This window comes from Hippichthys cyanospilos, chromosome 15, assembly GCF_059441005.1.
Source record: "Hippichthys cyanospilos isolate Australia breed blue-spotted pipefish chromosome 15, RoL_Hcya_1.0, whole genome shotgun sequence".
NCBI classification, from domain to species: Eukaryota; Metazoa; Chordata; class Actinopteri; order Syngnathiformes; family Syngnathidae; genus Hippichthys; species Hippichthys cyanospilos.
Genome location: NC_142383.1, coordinates 2880451 through 2899898, shown reverse-complemented (window position 1 = coordinate 2899898; position 19448 = coordinate 2880451). Strand labels below are relative to the sequence as shown.

Here is a 19448-nt window from a genome sequence, read left to right as displayed (position 1 = left end):
TACCAGATTTCCAGGAAGAGGTTTGCTTTTTCAAAATAAAGTAAAGCGATATTTGTAAACTGCAAACATCGTAAAACAAGCAACCGTTCGACTTCAAACACTTGTTGGGTTTTAAAAAAATGTGTTTAGTTAAAATTGAACATATTGATGAATGTCCCAGCAAAAAATAGATACTTGCGTATGATGTGGAGAGTTTTATTTTGAAGTTCATTTGACCCTCCAGCCACAGACCATTTTTTCTTATACTTTTGTTACGTTTTAAAGAATAAGTGGTTGAAAACAAAAATAAAGTCATTCCCCACAAGAATGGTCTTCGTTAAATAAATCAACATCAGCCTGCGTGTACTTTTGTCTTTTATAATCTTGGAAGGGATCGGCATACATGTCGTTGGGGGAAGTGACGCCATTGCTAGTCATTTTAGGTTGCCACCGGCGGACTTAAGCACACTATTTCCCTGCAATGTTCTCGTCAGAAAAAAATGCAACTAGTGATGTCATTTTCCAGTCGACGGCGAATGAAAAAATTGCCACCTCCTGAGAAGGATAAAAAAAAGCAGGCGAATTTTGCTTTTTTATTATTATTTCACAAATGTGAAATTTATCAAAATGTTGTATTTAGGCAAGTGGGGCTTCACAAAGCGCATTACTGTCAAGAAAGCCTTTTAAAATGGCTTAAGCAGAAGCGAGATAGGTGGATTAAGAAAAACAATTCAAGCGATTTCATTGTCAGAAAATGATTATGTAAGAGCGGGTGGATCTTTTCCATTTATTCAGTCACTATATTATAAAAAATAGTTTACACCACTTCCCCCAGACTAACTAGACTTTGACTTGAGCACAGGTGTCAAGCTCTGGTCCTCGAGGGCCAGAGACCTTCGTGTTTTCCAGGTTCCTCTCCCACCATCCATCCATCCATCCATCCATCCATCCATCCATCCATCCATCCATCCATCCATCCATCCATCCATCCATCCATCCATTCATCCATCCATCATGTACATTCTACGTATTTTCAGGAATTGTACTAAGTGGGTCCACCAGAAGGTGGCAGAAGGGCTAACAACACGACAAGGCATTTTGTACTTGCGATTGACAGCGCAAAATCCTACAAAAAGCAACTTTTCATTTATATGTGGCTATTTTCTGTTGGTCGGATTCCATCAAACACACCAAGATGGAATAATATGTTGTGTTTGATGCTGGAAAATGGAGTAGGTAAGTAGTCTTGTCCTCACAGAAGCGCCACCGTGTGTGGATGATTAAAAATTTTTAATTGTAGGTGCCATGTCAGCAAAAATTGTTTTTAAACCCAGTAATAATAGTTTTCTTTTGTTGGTAATTTTGGGCATCGTGGCTCCCGGCCGCACGTTATGTTTTTTCTTTCTCCCAGAAGGAGAGAGTCTGAGTGGTTAATAAACCAGTGACGTCATATTGACAGTTTGCAAGTGTATGTGGGTGCAGTAAAGGTCCTCTGTATACTCCAGAGAGAGTATTTGCAAGTCGTATCTTTAATCGCCACAGCTTTTATTTTTATGGCGTTTCAAAAAGGCGGCAATAGGATTTGTTATTGTTGCTATTGACTCGACCATCGGCAACAGGCGGACTCATGAGAAAGGACAGGATAGAATTTCTTACATAGAAAAGGTAATTTTATTTATTTTATATTTCTACAGTATTTGTTTTGCAATATATCCAAAACGCATTGTTGTCACACTTCCCCTCAAGTTTGTAATTTGTTTCTGAGTTCCAAGTATTTCATGGCAAACAGTTTGTTGTGATTCTTAAATTGTAAGTAAGTGAGTAAATAAATACATAAGTAATCCATGTGCTACACCAACATGTGATAATGGAGCGTAATACGTCCACATAAAGACTGTTTTTGTAGATTATTAAAGCATTATTGTCTATAATATGCCGTTATACATGTTTCCTAAATTCACTGGAAATGGCACGCTTGCTTATTCTAAACTGAAGTAAGACATTTTTCGACTTTACATAATATTTTCATGAACTTTTAACAAGCACTGTACCAAAACTGTCACAGAAAAATATTCTACATAAAGTGTCCTCTTTTGGATCATAGAAAAGATTTGTTATCAAAAAGAAATGAATTGATTATGTATATATATTTGTCCACAAAAACTAATCAACATAAAATGTCAGACCTGTCCTCCAAAAGAAATAATTACAAATAAATATTTGTCCACAAATTTTAAATATAAAGCATCCTCTTTTGCAATTACATTAGAGATGTGTTCACAAAAATAAATATTTAACTTCATTATTAATAAATATTTGTCCACAAAAAAAGTATCAACATAAAGTGTCAGACCTGTTCTCAAAAAGATATAAAACAGAAATCATTAGTCATAGAAAAAATTTCAAAAATATTCAACTTAAAGTGTCCTCTTTTGGGATCATTGTAGAGATGTGTTCACATGTGTTTTTTTAAGCTATATTTTTTAAGGGATTTTTTGCATGTTTGTTTGTTGTATTTAAAAACTTGAGTAGCCCCTGGAGTTCTTTTAAGTACCAGGGGTACCCTAACCCCCATTTGAGAACTGTACTACTGTACATTTGCCCTCGTTTAATTACATGCAGTTAAGCAGCCAATATGACAGAAATGAAACGAAATTACAATTCAGCATTAATCAGACACTCCATAAAGTTGTTGATTTAGGTTCGGAAAAAATATGCTTTGATCAGTCTGTTATCAGCTGCTCTGTGACACAGTGATTAGCATGCCCGCCTCACAGTTCAGGGACCTGTGTTCAAATCCACCTGGCTCCAGCCTTCTTGTGTGGAGTTTGCATGTTTTCCCTGAGCTTGTGTGGGTTCTCTCCAGGCTCTTGGGCTTCCTCCCACATTTTGATGGACACTCCAAATTTCATTTAGGTATCATTCTGAGTGTGAATGGTTGTTTGTCTTGATGTGTCCTACAATTGGCTGGCAACCATTACAGGGTTTCCCCCGCCTACTGCCCTAAGTCAGCTGGGATAGGCACCAGCAAGCCTGTATGACCCTTGTGAGGATAAGTGGCTCTTGAAAATGGATGTTTTTTTGTCGGAAGACATCTTCCTCGCACTTTCTGTACAATACAAATAGTCTTGCTATCATTTGTGAACACAAAATTGCGGTCATCGATGTGGTTTGCATTTGTTCAAATGGCTGCGAATAAACCTTTGTTTTGGCCAGCATTGTCAACTTGTTGGTAAGAGAGTGTTTTATGTAGTGTTGTATGTTTTTTTTTTGTCACCTAATGCTTCAATGTTGTTATGGATGCAGGTTTTTTTTTTTTTTTCTTTTCGCATTTACCTCATCTTTGAATGGACATACCCTCAATATTTATGACATTGTTTTGACCTAAACAGGTTGGGTTTTTAAATTCTGAGTGAAAAACAGGATTGGCTAGAGAGTTCAGTGGTTAAAACAAAATTGGTTTGCAGTCTTAATTAAGCATTTTACTGTTATATACAGTACATATAAGCTATCAGAAACTCTTAAACACCACATGTAAAGTTTTAAGCACATGATTTACAATCCAGGTATACCGTATTTTGTATGTATGACAGAGGTGAGATTTCAATATAAAAGATGAGTGCAATGCTTTGGAGACATTCTGAGTTCTGAGTAAACATTGCAATACCCATAGAGACAAAGGAATTTACTCAGGAATATAATTATCAGCGAAAACTGTTTTTATGTGGATGCCAAAGTTACGATTGGTTTAAAAACATGCTGTAGATCAGCGTTGCTTTGTAATCTGTCCAATATTGGCTCTATTTTTCATTGCGTAGTGACAGCATATTCTGGAATTGTGTTAATTATCTTGCGAAAATACAGGCTGATGAACTACTTTGTTTTTAGAAGATAGAAGTTGCTGTCATCAGTCATCAGTCATTCTCATTTGGTTGGTTTGGACCTGAAGATGGGTTGCTAACTCTAACTTGCTAATTTTCTGTCAACACTTAAGAAAATGACATGTTGCCGTATTCTTACTTTGATTATTCCAGTACAGTACATAGTCGCTTCCTCACGCTTTAGCCACTAGTTTAACCCATAAACAAAAAAAGTGCAGCTCAGCCTCTGACTGGAAGACATCATGGTGCGCAATATGCTTTAGGAGGGACATAAAACTCGCTTGAAATGGCGTTTGAAAATTTCAATATACTATTCATGATTTTTCAGAGGCTTTCAAAACAAAACATGTTTTTATTGACCAACTGTTTATTAAAAATTAAGTATGGTAAAAGACAGTGGTTCTCAAAGTAGCCGGACTTTCAGGGATCCGTGGTCTGATGCAGGGGGTCCGTGAAATAATTTTGGTTTTTAATAAAAAATATGTATTTGTGCTTAACCTCATTTTAGTTCACATTAACTTGTGAATGTATTTATGACTCCTCAACAAAGCAATCAATCCAACCAGTTTAATATATTTTTAATAATGTAATAATTTTGAAATGTGTCAAATAGAGCCACGTAATCCATGTCAACATGAAAGAGTTTGATTATTTAGTCACCAAAAATTTGCCAGCAAATCCTTTGCGGGGGATTGACACAGTTTGTTATGAAGAGGTGTGCAATTTGCAATTTTAATTTTGTAAAGTCAACATGAAGCTGAAAAGTAACAAAGTGAATAAAAAGGGCACTTATGTTTAGCTTGAATTATGTATTTGTTTGTTTTGTTTCTGCAAACATTTCCATAGGAGGTCCTAGGAAATTTTGATCTCCAAAAATGAGTCTCTGACTCCAAAAAGTTTCAGAACGCCTAGTACAAGAAATGGTTTCTTGTTGAGAGTGTCCTTTGATGCCAAAGGACACAATGTTAATAATTATGTTATATGCACAAATCTTTATATATAAATAATTTGATTCTTTTTTATTTTATTTTTTAATAATTTCCAAATAGCTCTAGAAGACTATCAATCAAGCTCCAAAGTTTAATAACACAAAAGGTACATCACTGTTTTAGGTTGTTTTTTTGTCTTCCCAAAGTTGATTGTTGTATTCATCTGAAAAAAAATGTTTCATAGGGGGTAAATAATTGAAAAAGGGATTAAAAACCACTACATTAACTAATAGACTAATAGAGAGCTTTAAAGATTGAAAATCAGGTTTTTGAAATTGTTACTTAGAGAGTTATATACATTATTATGGCAGTGGTCTTTGTGTACATGTGATGTTTATACAGTCAATTTCTTTTGATATTAATCTGATCTGTTGTAACTGTATTCTCTAGTCAAGTGAAATGATCCACCATGACAAGGCTGTGTTTTCCCACTGAAAGTGAAAGTCCTGTTGGTCTGCGTGAGACAACTGGCGAGCAGTGAAGGATAGAAGACTAAACACAGCACAGTCAATCAAACTTGACAGAACGGACACATGCGCACAACACACACATGCAGACACATACGGGTGCAGACACACAGGGACAGCTGAGGGTTGTGAGTCACTTAGCCAGTGCTAGCAGATGCTTTGGAGTAAACAGGAAAATACTGTATATTTATATGCGTTCTATTATTTTCTCCCATTGAATTCACTATCATCACAGACTATGCACTCAAAGGTAATTATTACTCATTTTTCAAATAAAGTTTTTATCGAGAGGTATAACCATCTGGGATCTCCATCCATCAATTTTGTTTACCACTTGTCCTCATGAGGGTCACAGGCGTGCAGGAGCCTATCCCAGCTGTCTTCCGGCAGTAGGCTGGGTATACCCTGAACTGCTTGCCAAGTAATCACAGAGCACACAGAAAAATAAACACCATTCACACTCACAAACACACCTCAGGGCAATTTGGAGTACCCTCATACATGTTTACCCTCATACATACCCTCATGCATGTTTTTGGGAATGTGGGATATAACCAGAGAATCTGGAGAAAACCCACACGGGCATATGGAGAACAGGCAAACCCCACGCAGGAGTGATGTGGATATGCTAAACTCTCTCCCATCATGCCGCACCCATCCGGATCTTTTTTTTTTTTATCAATCATATTCAAAAAGGCATGATAGAAAATGGATGAGTGGACTTTAAAATTGTTGTCCTCTGACAAATAGTAAGTAAAAATATCCTAATTTGTCCAAGATCTCATTAATATACTCAGAATTGTGAGTGACACAGTTATAGCGTGTCAGATTCACATTAGGAGATCAGAAAAAAAAAAATCCATATCATAATATTCCATTGTTTTTTTTAATTTTATAATAATCTGAAATAATATTTATCTATAATAGTTATACTTATCTAATACTACAATTTTTGATACAAGATAATAAAAAATGACAACAATTTTTACTCAGTGCAACAAGTGGAGAACAACAAATAACACATTGAACTACTAAATATGTGCCATAGGCCCACAGGAATAATCAATGTTTTGAAATGTGATATCATCATTTTTAAGTTATGATCCTACATACTGTGTTAACTATATTGCTACTTGCAATCATGTATGTTTGAAAGATGACACATTTGATTGATGCTTTGGTCTGTTGTCTGCTTGTCTGCAATGATGCTAATGTTTATGCGAGCAGGCTGTACATACCGCTCAGGTTTTCATGCTTTCCACAGCATTACTTGGGTGGTACTTGTTCAAATGAATCAACAGTAGTGTCCGCGTGCCCATTTTTGAGGACAATACCTTGCATGATCCTTATGAGTCCAATCCATTGAAAAAAAAGAAAAAAAGAAATAGTTACTTTGTGGTTGGCAGTGAATAAGTTAGACACAAAATATTTAACTGCTTGACAGCACTAATAATAACCCAGCCAACTGATGTACGTCAGGGAAGGGTGAATAATAGAATAATAGACTCATTCTCTTTTTCTTACTGCTGCTAATTTGAGTCATCCACATCCAGGGCTTTTCCTTGTAATGACGACAAATCCATATTGCTGGGATGTAGTTATTTCATATCTAAACAAGCAGGAAAAGGCACTGTTAGGGTATTTTGCAACCAGCAAATAAGGCAAGATTGAGCTGTGCTAACATCCTCTCTGCACCCTAATCCTGCAGTGCTGTGTTAAAGCCCCAACACAGTAAGCTCAGTCTAGCTAAACTTTTTTTTTCTTTCCCCTGAAGGCCTAGCCTCAGCTGTTGTTTTGCCTGGCACAACCAAAAAGCCTGAATAGAAAAGTAAAAGTATCAATTTTCTCCAGCTCTTATTTCACAGTATCCTAATTTTGATGTCCCATTCCCACAAAAGATGCTCCAACAAAGTATGGCAATTTTTTTTGTGGAGCACATTTTTTAGGTAGTATTAATGCACCTAGTAGAAGTGTGTGTGATTGTGCAACTGCATGTTACACCGCTAACTGTATGGTATTATTTGTTATGATATAGAGGCATAGTGGTGAGAGGTATGGGAATGTGGACCCAAATGCAGGTAAGCAGGAAGGTTGATGTGCTCAAAAATGATTGTATAACCTCTGGGTATCCGTGGATTTTACACCAGCCTGGCCTTATTATTACCCAACTTGGGCTGACTTTGAAAGGGTCATAACATCGTCAAATATAGATATAGATGTACTTTCAACCCCTGAAATTGTTCAGTCGCATCAGCCCCTATCCATACATACAGTATATACTTTATATATACCCGAAACTAAAAGACTTGACTCACACTCACAGTGACAGAGAGACACATTGACAATGACCTGACAAGAACTGAAAGGAAACTGAAAAGTAAATACACTCACATCAAACGAGACAACAAGGAACACCTGGACAAGAAACAATTGAAAGAGGGAGCTGATTGTCCAATACAAGGAAAACAGGTTAACACAGACAGATGGAAACAGTCAAACTGACAAAGTCACACACGAGGGGAACAAAACATGAACTAAAGTACATGAACTAAAGCCGACAAAAATCCAGAACAGAAAAGAACAGAAAATCCCAAGAAACAAAACACCACAAAACACTACCAGAAGATAACAATATTGTGACATTTGACTTTGCTAACATGTGTGAGCTCCAAATCTAAAATATTACCATTCCTATGTGTTGCTGCATCGACAATATTATCTGTGTGGAACCAAATGTATCAATTATTGCCTCAAATGCTGCAATGAGTGGTTCTGACATGAGTTCTGATTACCAAATTTCCAAAAACAGTAAAATAGAGTTGCTATTCCGGAAACCAAGATATGGCAGTCTTTATGCTGAGCAGACTTGACTTTATGACTCCATGAAAAAAATACATGTAAATATAAAAAGATCCAGGTCTCAGCTCCTGCTGGTCCGTTGCTTGCTTGGGAGACAGAGGTTTTTAGCAATTAGAAATGTAAAGCTCTGCATCGCATGCTTCTTTTGGGATATCTGGAAACGTTCACATGCACAGCACAGCCCTTGTTTGTGCAGTAGTGCAGTTGTCTTGGGGTGAGGAGTGTGCACGTGTGCGTGTGTACGTGTGTGTGTGTGTGTGGGGGGGGCAACCTTGGTGGCTGCAGCTGTGCTCCTGCTGTGCTCTTTCAGCCTAGTGAAACCAGAGATGGGTTCTGCTGCCATGGAGGGAAAAAACACATGCAAAGACAAAGTCCATGTAAACACCTATCCCGCTATATTTACGAGGAAATTGTGTAAATTGTTGATCCCCACTTTGCTGCATCATCATGAATTACTTTGGAAACCTGAATTTGTGCAAATAAAGAGAATTTACAGTGCTCTGGATATAGATTGCATGTTAAGTCAACACACCCAGAGTTCAAATAACAGCTTTCTGTGCTATGAAAAATGATACCAAGATAAATAATTTCAAAAAAAAAATTCACCACTAATTTGATCTAGAACATTTACAATTCAAAAGATTAAAAAAAAAATCTTTTTGAGTGTAGTCATAAAAATATTTTGAAATGCGGTTGCACAAGTTCCTGTTCCTGGAGAGCTGTATCTTGCCTGTTTTCTGTCTCCCTCTTCTTCATGCTGATTCAAAATATCATGATTGTTACCAGCCTGGCAACTCAGTGACGTAGTGGTCCGCCTCACGGTTCAGACACCTGAGTTCAAATTGACCTCTCTTTGGTATTCCTGCGTGGAGTTCGTATGCTGTCCCCGAGCCCGCCAGTTTCCTCCCACACTTCAAAAACATGCACGGCAGGTCTTTGGGACTTGCTAAATTGTCCTTAGGTTTGACTGCGTGAATCGTTATTCATCTGCGTGCCAGGGGTGTTCCCCGCCTACGGCCCCAAGTAAGCTGGGATAGGCACCAGCAAGCCTCCGACCCTTGTGAGTTTAATCAACTCTAGAAAATAATTTGAATCAGGTGTGAAAGGAGAGAGATGAGTGAGAGAGCGAGAGATTGGAAGCAGGCAGGTTATGACTCTCAAGGAACTGGAGTTCCAAACCCCAAGTCTAAGGAATTAATTGGGTAACCATTGCTTGGAGAATGATGCCCAGTACCCAGTGTGCAAGGTCAGTGGGTTTAACCACTGTAATATCCAGCTGCGGGCATTGGATGCAGTGTGTTGGTTTATGCTTGATGCGTCCGTGAACTCTGTGCATCTCCACCTGTCAAAATAATGTAATTTTGGCAATCATGACCCTCAGCACAAAGTCCGCACGGGCCAGATTTTTTGCAATTTCCGCTCAGAAAACAATGCAGACAATGCGATTGTAGCTTGGAAGGATTTAGATCGCTTTGAATCTACTAGGATGCTCTAATGCCGCGTTCAGATGGAGCTCGTCGTTTACGCGCTACGCGAGGTGTTTTGCCGCTAGGTCAAGATGAAGTTCACTTTTCACGCGACAGTGTCGTGTGAAGGGAGGGGAGAGAGCTTGCTGTGCACTTTATAGTGGATCCGGAAAGGAGAGCATTGCTAAGAACTTTCACTTTTCCGGGATGTGGCAGAGCCAATATTTTCTCAGACAGCACCTTTCTTCTTCTTTTTTTACACTGTGTGTCCCTCGCTTTAGGGCAATACTTGTCTGCTCAAAAAAAAAAAAAGTTTCAATGTCGCCATCAAGTGGCTGATACCGTGCTAAATACTGTGCTGTCAGTGCTGCACCGCTGTTAGCTTAGCACAGGAACTATGGTTCAACTGCTGTTAAAAAAGGAAGCAAGCTTTTCACTTACCAGTTGTCCCACTTGTTTATTTCAAGTGGGAATTTTGAGATTTCAAGCTTTGTTTTATTTTGTTTTGTTTCTTTTATAAGATGAGTAGTGTTTGTAATATAAATAAAAAAACTGTACAGAAGCGACCGTATCTTGAGGTTTCACCACATTAGATAAATTATAACAATAGATTTCTCCTTGGTTTTTGTCATATTTTTTATACCAACATGAGTGACGTCACAGATCAATTTCATTGTCACCAGTGTTTTATGCTGGCATGTGTGGCAAAGTGCTACCTTTGCATTCCTGCCACATCTTTGGCATCTGAAAGATGCAGCTTCTCAACTGCTACAGACATCTTAACACAGTCAAGAGCATGAAAATGTGGACATGCTGCTTTTTTTTTTTTTTTAAAGAATGTTTCATGTGTGCTCATAGATGTTAATGGTGTGTGGCTTCTGAAAAAGACTAAATATAATTTGTCTATTATAATCATTTCCTTCTGTTTTTTCATTGTTAATATATATGCCATTGTTTGTTTTTATTTACAAACATTGCTCAATATATCACAATATGTATCGCAATATGCATTTGCTATATCACAATATACCACAATACGGTTTTAAGAGACAATACCCAGCACTAGCCTTGAGGATCATATAGATACTTTTTAGAAAACGAGAAATGAGATATGGACCTTTGTGTTCTTCTGTGATAGCAGTGTGTATTGTGTAGATGTATTGGACACTCCAAATTGCCCTCAGGTGCGATTGTGAGTGTCAATGGTTGTTTGTCTTTGTGTGTCTTGCGATTGGCTGGCAACCAGTTCAGGGCGTCCCCCGCCTACTGCCTGAAGATGGCAAGGATAGGCACCAGCAAGCCAGCGACCCTAATGAGCATAAGTGACCAAAAAAAAAATGGATGGGTTGATGGACCGACAGTGGTCTGCTGTAGCCTCACAGCCTTGGAAATGGCTTTGTAAACGTTTTTTTTTTTTCTAGTCTGATAGACTTGTTTTCTCATTTATTCTGGATTTTATTTGGATCGTGATATCCGGTTGATGTTGGGGTTTTGTAGATTTTGTATAGTTTGAAAAATGCACACACACACACGTGCGCGCGCACACACACACACACATACACACACATATATATATATATATATATATATATATATATATATATATATATATATATATATATATATATATATATATATATACACACACATCTATATACATATATAATTATACGTTTGTTTGTATGTTTGTGTGTGTGGGTGTATTCGCTTTATATACAGAATTTTTTGAACTATACAGATCCTTGTTCGACCACTGTTTGAAAGTAATACTTCTATAGGGTATTTGTAAACTTTGCTAAGTATTAATATGAGGAAACTCACAGTGTTTTTCACACAGACAGCACATTTTCTGTCTCATTTTCTATGATCTAACCCCACTACTGCTACCCTACTAATCCTAACACTATACAATATTCAGATTTGATGCTTATTTGGATTTACTCTTTTATTAATTAATAAAATGCAAGAGCTCACTCAGCTTCTATTTGTACCAACATCAGTATCTTTACTATAAAAAAGTATGTAGAATTTTGCAGGACGATTCACAGACCGTATATTGAGAATAAATCAATGTGCTTTATTATAAACTACAGTATGTTGAGTGGATGTAAACCGAATGTGTCTGTTTTAATTAATTCGTCCCTTCTTTGTGTCAAGGTTCTGTCCTGAGTGTGATGAACATGCCACAACAATGCCACAGGTCAGTCTTGTCGACTGTGGCATTCTTTTTCCTGCCTTGTATCACTTCCTCCCTTAACCTGGAAGATCCAAATGTCTGCAGCCACTGGGAGAGGTTTGTCTACTCATTATAATAAAGTCCTTACACTGTAAATTCTAGTTATGCTGGAACTTTTTAAATTACATCCATGCACAAGACCTGAGATGTTTCCGCTCCTGACCAAAAACACCTTTTTCTTTAAATGTATGTACGTTTTTTAAAGAACTAACAATTGGAATGTTCATTATGTATGATGTGCAACAATTAGGTCAGTATGGAAGACACTGAAAACTGATACTTTTCTAATTTCGTGTTGTTGTTTGAATTGAAATTGGTGCTGCTGACCCACTCATTTTTTCCGTTACTTTGGCAGGGATCCTTTTTAGTTGAAGAAAATGCATTTTAAGGCAGGCTATAATGTCAATCCCCAAGTTTATTTTCCAATAATATTTTTGATGCAGCCCCTTGTGTCCAAATATGGCATTCTGATTAATACTGTGTTTGCTGTATGCAGTATGAATTAACAACCAATCATGGCACAGATTGCGAATGTCGCATGACAAAGTCAGAAAACAGGTAAGCCGTGATTTGTTGTTACCTGAGCCTTGACGAATTGTGACATTATTGTCACTGACAATGACAGTAACAGCGACCAACAATACACCATCAAAATGAATGAAAGCAGGGAACTAAATGCAAGTGAATGTGACAACGAGGAACACCTGGACAAGACACAAAGGATTGGAGGAAGCTGAAAAAAAAAACAAGTCACCCAGACTTGTTTTTGTTAAGTACATAACCCCATGCGTGATCATTCATATTTTGGATGCCTTCAATGAGAATCTACAATGTAAAGAAACATGAAAATTAGGAAAACACATTGAATAAGAAATTGTGTCCAAACATTCGGCCAGTACTGTATATTATACTCACTTGTACTCTGATTTTATGTTGTACAATGTTATAGAGTGTGATTTCTCCTTCAAAAGGAGTATGTGTAATGTTTCGCCTGCGCACGTGGGCAGCAACACCTGGACAAGAAACACGTAAATGCAGCAAAACACACTCCTCCTCTGGCTGTCACCAGCTATAACAGATATGCCAACCTCCAGAGGAGTGCCAGCCCCCATGTAGTACCGTATAATTTATGGGTAACTAGATCTACGGTCATATTTAAAACATACTGTCGGTCGTGAAGAACACATTTATTTATTTCTGAAATTTAAAATAATTTAATTTACTCGTTTAGTGAAAAACGGTCTAAATCTTACACATCGACACTTAAAACAACATTATTGGGTCATTCTAGGAGAGGTCTGACATAAATTAATGGTATTTCTATTAAATGTAATGATAAAAGGTGATTGTTATATAGAGAACTCAGTACATGCATACCTAAATGGAGCGTCAGGTTCATTAACAGTGTTTGAATTATATGTTATCTATGAGAAAGATGTCCCTTTTTGAGAAAGATGACAAAATGAAATGAATATGAAATGAAAAATGAAAAAAAAAAGTACTATGACTTTTAGTGTGCTATCAATTGAAAATAAACAAACTAAAGCACCTTCCTGCAAAGATGTCAATGAAGTGCTTAGACACCATCACACAATATTCATGCGCTGTATTTTGTATATGGATAAATGGAATGCATAATGAATTGTTTCCTATACCCCTCCACGTAATGTAAATGCACAAGCATTTAACAACGACTGACATAGCAGTGGGGAGGGGTGGGGTAGAGGTATATTTAATCCCCCCAAAACCACAGAAATTCCTTTTGGACAAACTTGGGTGTTGAAATATCAGGCATGAAAGCCTTATACACACACAAGGATTCTGACATTCATTTGTCTGATCTCTTGTCTCCTTCTCTTCCTCTGGTTTCAGATATTCGGTGACAGTTCAAGAATCCTATGCCCATCCTTTCGACCAGATTTATTACACCAGCTGCACAGATATCCTAAACTGGTTCAAATGTACCAGACACAGGTGAGGACCACATCAGTGGCAATGGTTTTGTTTGATAAATCTCTGATTTCACTTTTATTTCCATTCCCTACCCTTTCAAAGTTCAGAGTTGTTACTGTTCTGGGGTGCATTTTTGTGGCTGATGCAAGTCTGCATCATAAATCTGGACTGAGAAGGGTTGGAAACCAAGTGTTGGTAATTCCGCAGACAAGCGCAAGCTATCGCATTGTGCGCCAATGTGATCAAAGTAAACTCTGCTGTCAATCAAAGCGGCTTTCTCATTTCCGTAAAATGTGGCATACTCATATCACACTTGGAGACATCACTGTGCAGAAATGGAAGCCGTGGTCCACGGCTGACTGGATGACAATCATTGCTCTTCACCGGTGTAACAAAAAAAAAAAAAGTCAGCCAGTCAGAATCACAGTCTTCTTTATTGTCAGTTTCTTCAAATGTACTAGACATACAACATAATCCATATCATATTACTCTTATCCCCAAGTGTAGACAAAATACATCAAGATTAAACAAGCAAGAGTTTCGTAAAGTGCACAGGCATAATGTGTAAGAGGAGTTTAGAAATAACTATCGTCTTTCAGTAGTACATGTCAACCTCGCTTTTGAGTTAACCCCCCCCCCCCCATGTTTTTTTAACTTCAATTTGGGTGAATTTTACAAAAAACATGATTATAAGTCACCATGTGATGTTCGCAAGATGAGATGTGACTGTCACCAGAGCTCTGAGACACTAGGATGTTATTTCCAATTATTATTTAATATTCCACAAACACAATATTTATTCATATCTTTTTTTTTGACTTTTCGTTTGACATTTCCTTTTTTAGGAATGTAAATGCAAAGGTGTAACTGTCATTTCATTAAGATTTAATTCTGAAAACTCACAATTGTTAGAATAGGTAACTTTTAATTTACTGTATATTGTATGATAATAGTGTCTTCTACTATAATCTAATAAATGTATTTTGCTCAAACAATGAAAAACCTTTCTCAATCTTATTGAATAACCTGTCTGTTCCTTTATGTGTTAAGAGTAAGCTACCGGACGGCATATCGCAAAGGAGAGAAGACAATGTACCGTAGGAAATCCCAGTGCTGTTTAGGCTTCTTCGAAAATGCCGAAATTTGTGTCCGTAAGTATCTTCACAAATTTACAGCTGTGGAAAAGGTTTGGTTTGCCTGCATTGATTGAAAAGAAAAACAATCTAGTAAAATCGCTACCAAATATGACAACGTTTTGCATAATTTGATTAAATTTAAGCCTGATTCACAATTCAAATATAAAATTCAAACCATAGATTAACAAAACTACGAATGAGTTCACTAGGTGAATGATGTGGAAAGCTTTGAGCAGGTCAAGTCCAGACTTCTAAAGTCTAGAATTTTGACAGAGCATGCATTTTAGACTTATAGACTTAACGGAAGGAAACCACAAGTTTTTCCATGTCTAAATAAGGGCATCAGCATTTTAGCATGTAATGCATTTAACATAATAATACATAGTTAAAATTTGTGATTTATATCATGGGAGAAAATTAAAATTGGATTAACGTGGGTCACCAGTGCTTTGGTCAAGTCAGTTGTGTCCCCAAACTGGTGGATTTGGGTACCCTTCAAACATCAAAGTAGATGCTCTCTTATTCAACCTCCTCTTTCCTTCTCCAGCTCATTGTGCAGAGAGCTGTGTTCACGGCCGTTGTATGGCCCCCAACACCTGCCAGTGTGAGCCTGGATGGGGGGGTTCCAATTGCTCCAGCAGTAAGTACTCCAGCTGTTGCTGTCTGTGAGGTTACATGTCTTTGTGTGTGAGACCCTTGTGTTCTGTGGCGCTCTATAAGAGAAAAAACAGATTGGATCTTCTCATCGGCTGTTTTGATGCACCACTAGACTTGGACACACAGTTACTATGAATCTAATGAGGTTTTTTTTTTTTTTTTACACATTTCAATTGCCTTTGGAAATTGCCTATACAGCACAACATATAAACTTGCATACAGTGTGTTCAGCCAGCTGCACACTGAGCGGTAGAGCTGACCCTGACTGAACCGTCGTCATGCAGTATGAGGAGTTCTGTAACAAGTTTCAAATGAGTGGTCGACCATTGGCATTCAGATTTTCTGTAATTCAGAAATTGAAATATTGTTGATTAGTTTGTGAAATTCAGACACTTGTTATCATTGTCAGTAAAATTATATTAGGGGTCACCAACGTGGTGCCCCTGGGCACCAGGTAGCCCCCGAGGATCACATGAGTAGGCTGCAGGCTTTTTCCACAAATAGCTTACAAGTGATAGAACTGCTATTCCTTTATTGTGAAAAATCATTAACATGATGTCTTCACATAGACTGGTAGCCCTTCATATTTATTTATTTATACAATACATAGTATTGCTGGATGTCTTTAAGCCCCCCCCCCCCCCCCCCCCCCCCCCCCCCCAATGTTTTATTTGGATTTTATTACTGTGAGTTTCTTTTAATAAAGCTACTACACTTTAAAAACACAATGTAAACACATAAACACAATGAAAGCGTTAAGTTAAAACAAATTCAATTAATAAACAAAACAATCAAAAATAATATGCAAAAAAATCATCCATCTGCCATCTATTTATCCTTACAAGGGTCACTGGCAAATAATGATGTAGTACAAAAATAGAAATGAAAATTAAAAAAAAAAAAACAGTACAACAGTGCCAAAAATCATTTGAATCGAAAGCCAAAGAATAGAAATGTATTTTTAAAACAATTTTTAAGTATTGACGGAAAGGTGGGCTTCTATGACATTTCATGGAAGGTCATTCCAAAGAGAAGGGCCAGCCACAAAAAAGGCACGATTGTCTCTGAGGCTCCATTAAGTCCTCGGCACGTCTAGTAGCATCTGCTCTGTGGACTTGAGGCTGCAAACAGGTGTGCGGGGGTGAACTAGTTCAGTGAGGTAAGGTGGGGCCAGACTGTTTGATTTCTAAACAATACATGGGTCTGGAAAGGAACTCTTAAATGTACAGAGATCCAGTGTGGGAGGGGGGGCCAGAATTGGAGTTATGTGCTCCCCTTTACGAGCACCAGTTAAAACAGCTGGCATTTTTCACTTGCAATTTGCTGACTGATGGGTATTCCTGTGCATGGGAGTATTAAGCATTTGAGGAGCATCCTACACTGACAAATAAAAAGACAAAACACACAAAAAAAACAAAAAACATTTTGACTCAAGTCATTCTGCATGACTGCTAAATACTTCAAAACAAGTTATACAAATAATGAAAGCCTTATCCTTTTTAGTTTTTTTTTTTTTTAAACAGCCACCTTGAGCAAACAAATGTGAGCAAACTGTGTGAAATGAGTGAATGTTATAATTGAAACACATTTTTGGTACACACTCCCAAATATCAGAATAATATGAGGTATGATGAATAATTAAAAAAAAAAAAAAAAAACTAGCAACCTCCACTGCTTTTATGGATCGTCCACATTGAGGGAAAAAACAACAGCGTTGTTCTTTCGTTAGCCATCATCATACCCAGGTAGACTGTTTTGTGTATCCTGATGATCCTCGGAGCTAAGTTGTCTGAGGCTTTTTGATACTGGCAGAGTCACCCATGGCAAACAGGTCCTAGGTCAGGGAGCAGACGAAGCATGTCTCATGGACTTCTATGAAGAGAGCAATCATTGGACAGCAGTTTCTCTTGCCCAGACGTGGGTTACAGGAGCCACTTTGTGGAACAAGGCCTGGAGGTGGGGCTCGCTGGTAGCCAGGCCTGCACCCATGGTCAGGCACAGCCCTTAGAGGTCACATGGGTCCCCCTTCCTATAGGCTCAACGCCTGTATGAGGGTACCTAGGGTTTGAGTCCCATGTGAGGTGAGCAGTCCAATCCCTAGCTGTAGAGGTATGTAGTTTTCCTGTGAAAAAGACATATGCGTGTTTAACCGCTCGTATCTGTAAAAGTTATAGCTTGGGACTACAAGTCTAAATTGTGTGAGTATGAATTGTTTTTATGCAAGTACGGCTCTTCATGGTGTGTGTTTGACTTATTATTCGTCACTACAAATAGAAAACCTGCGAGTGCAAAGACTTTTGAATTCAACTTGCACACCTATGACTCTTCCCAAGACACAACGTCCGTGTGTGATCTTTTGTGTGGATTGCCATCTGTGGATACGACTCTTTTCTGTCCTCATATCTCTCATGTGGATTCCCGCCCATGGGTACAAATCTCTTCTTTGTGTATGTGAGTTACAAAATGCAAATTGAGATGTGTCACAGTCGTCCTGGTCAGCCACCTCATTTCTAGCCTCACCACACCTGCTCAACCCTTCTGTCAGTCAGCCCTACACACCAACAGCTGCTACTAATCACCTCAGTATATAACCTGGTCTCTTCCTCGCCACCCCTGCCAGATTGTATCTATGTGCCACGTCGAGCTTTCCAGTGATTCATCCTGCCTGTCTGCCTGTGTATTGATTCTGTCCGTCCCCGATTATCTGATAACCTGCCGATTAAACCTGTCCTTTAGTCCTTCGACCCTGCCTGTATACGACTACCTGCTAGCCTGCTGGTATAACCAGCCTGCTCAAGCCCCCGTCCCATCCGCTTCTCCTCGCCCGACAGCCTGCCAAGCTCCTGCTCCCTGGACCCCGAATCCCCCACCACTATGCCCCACTCTCGTCAGCTCCCACTCCAGCATGTATCTTCTAGTCAATAAATATTCAGTCATTGCATCATTGCATCACTCCTGCACCCGTAACAAGATGCCAATAAACCAGGGAAAGTAAGTCAATCTGTCAGCCGTTTGCCATATACACGTGTAACTGCAAGAAATATGGCACTTTCAATAGGTCATCATGCTTAAATTTAAGGGTTGGCATGGCTTGGTGGTAGAGTGATTGTCTCCCAGCCAAAAGGCCGTGGGTTCAATCCCCCGACCATCAAGACCATGGCTAAGTGTCCTTGAGCAAGACACTGAACCCCCAGTTACTCCTGATGCTGCGTCATCAGTATGTAAATAACTAGTTAGTGTAAAGCACTTTTCATACCAAAGATAGAAAAGCGCTATAAAAGTGATAGTCCATTTACCATTAAAACTTTAAGGATAACCTATGCACATTTTTAGTGATGCTCAAATGAGGCTCAAACCCAGAACATGAAAGGAACACAACAAAACAAAACCCAACATAACCCTAACATGTAACAAAGACAATATAGTCAAAACATTGAGAAAAAAATCTCTGACTAAGGCACTCCAATTTAAATTGTCTTTATTAATAAGTCCCACATGGACATATTAAAAACAAAGCCCATGCGTAGCGGCATGAGTGCCTTCTTCTGGACAGTTGTGAAATTGTTTTGACTTTTGATCTAGAATACCTTGGACTTAAGAGCGCCCGAACCAAAAAATCTTTGATGCAAATGGTATAGGAGCACACCGTCATCTACAAAACCAAAGACAATATAGCATATTTAAATATACACACATAACTTAAGAAATTGAATATGAATTTTGTATATTTTTATTCAATACACAAAAATAAAACAAAAAATTAAATAGCTTCCCTAAATTAAAATTGTTCAAAGTGCAATTTTTAAAAAGTCCAAATGCTACTTA

The 19448-nt window shown here is 38.1% G+C and overlaps 1 protein-coding gene across 1 annotated transcript in view; it reads left to right on the top strand.

Moving 5' to 3' along the window:
- Positions 1-1549: 1549 nt before the first annotated feature.
- The window catches only part of megf10 (multiple EGF-like-domains 10), a 54877-nt gene continuing 36978 nt past the window's right edge, over positions 1550-19448 (top strand). The window contains exons 1-5 of the mRNA XM_088435668.1: positions 1550-1644; positions 11799-11934; positions 13750-13851; positions 14881-14981; positions 15514-15606. Of these exons, the coding sequence (XP_088291794.1) occupies positions 11816-11934; positions 13750-13851; positions 14881-14981; positions 15514-15606 (415 nt within the window). The 5' untranslated portion in view covers positions 1550-1644; positions 11799-11815. The remainder of the gene's footprint in view (positions 1645-11798; positions 11935-13749; positions 13852-14880; positions 14982-15513; positions 15607-19448) is intronic.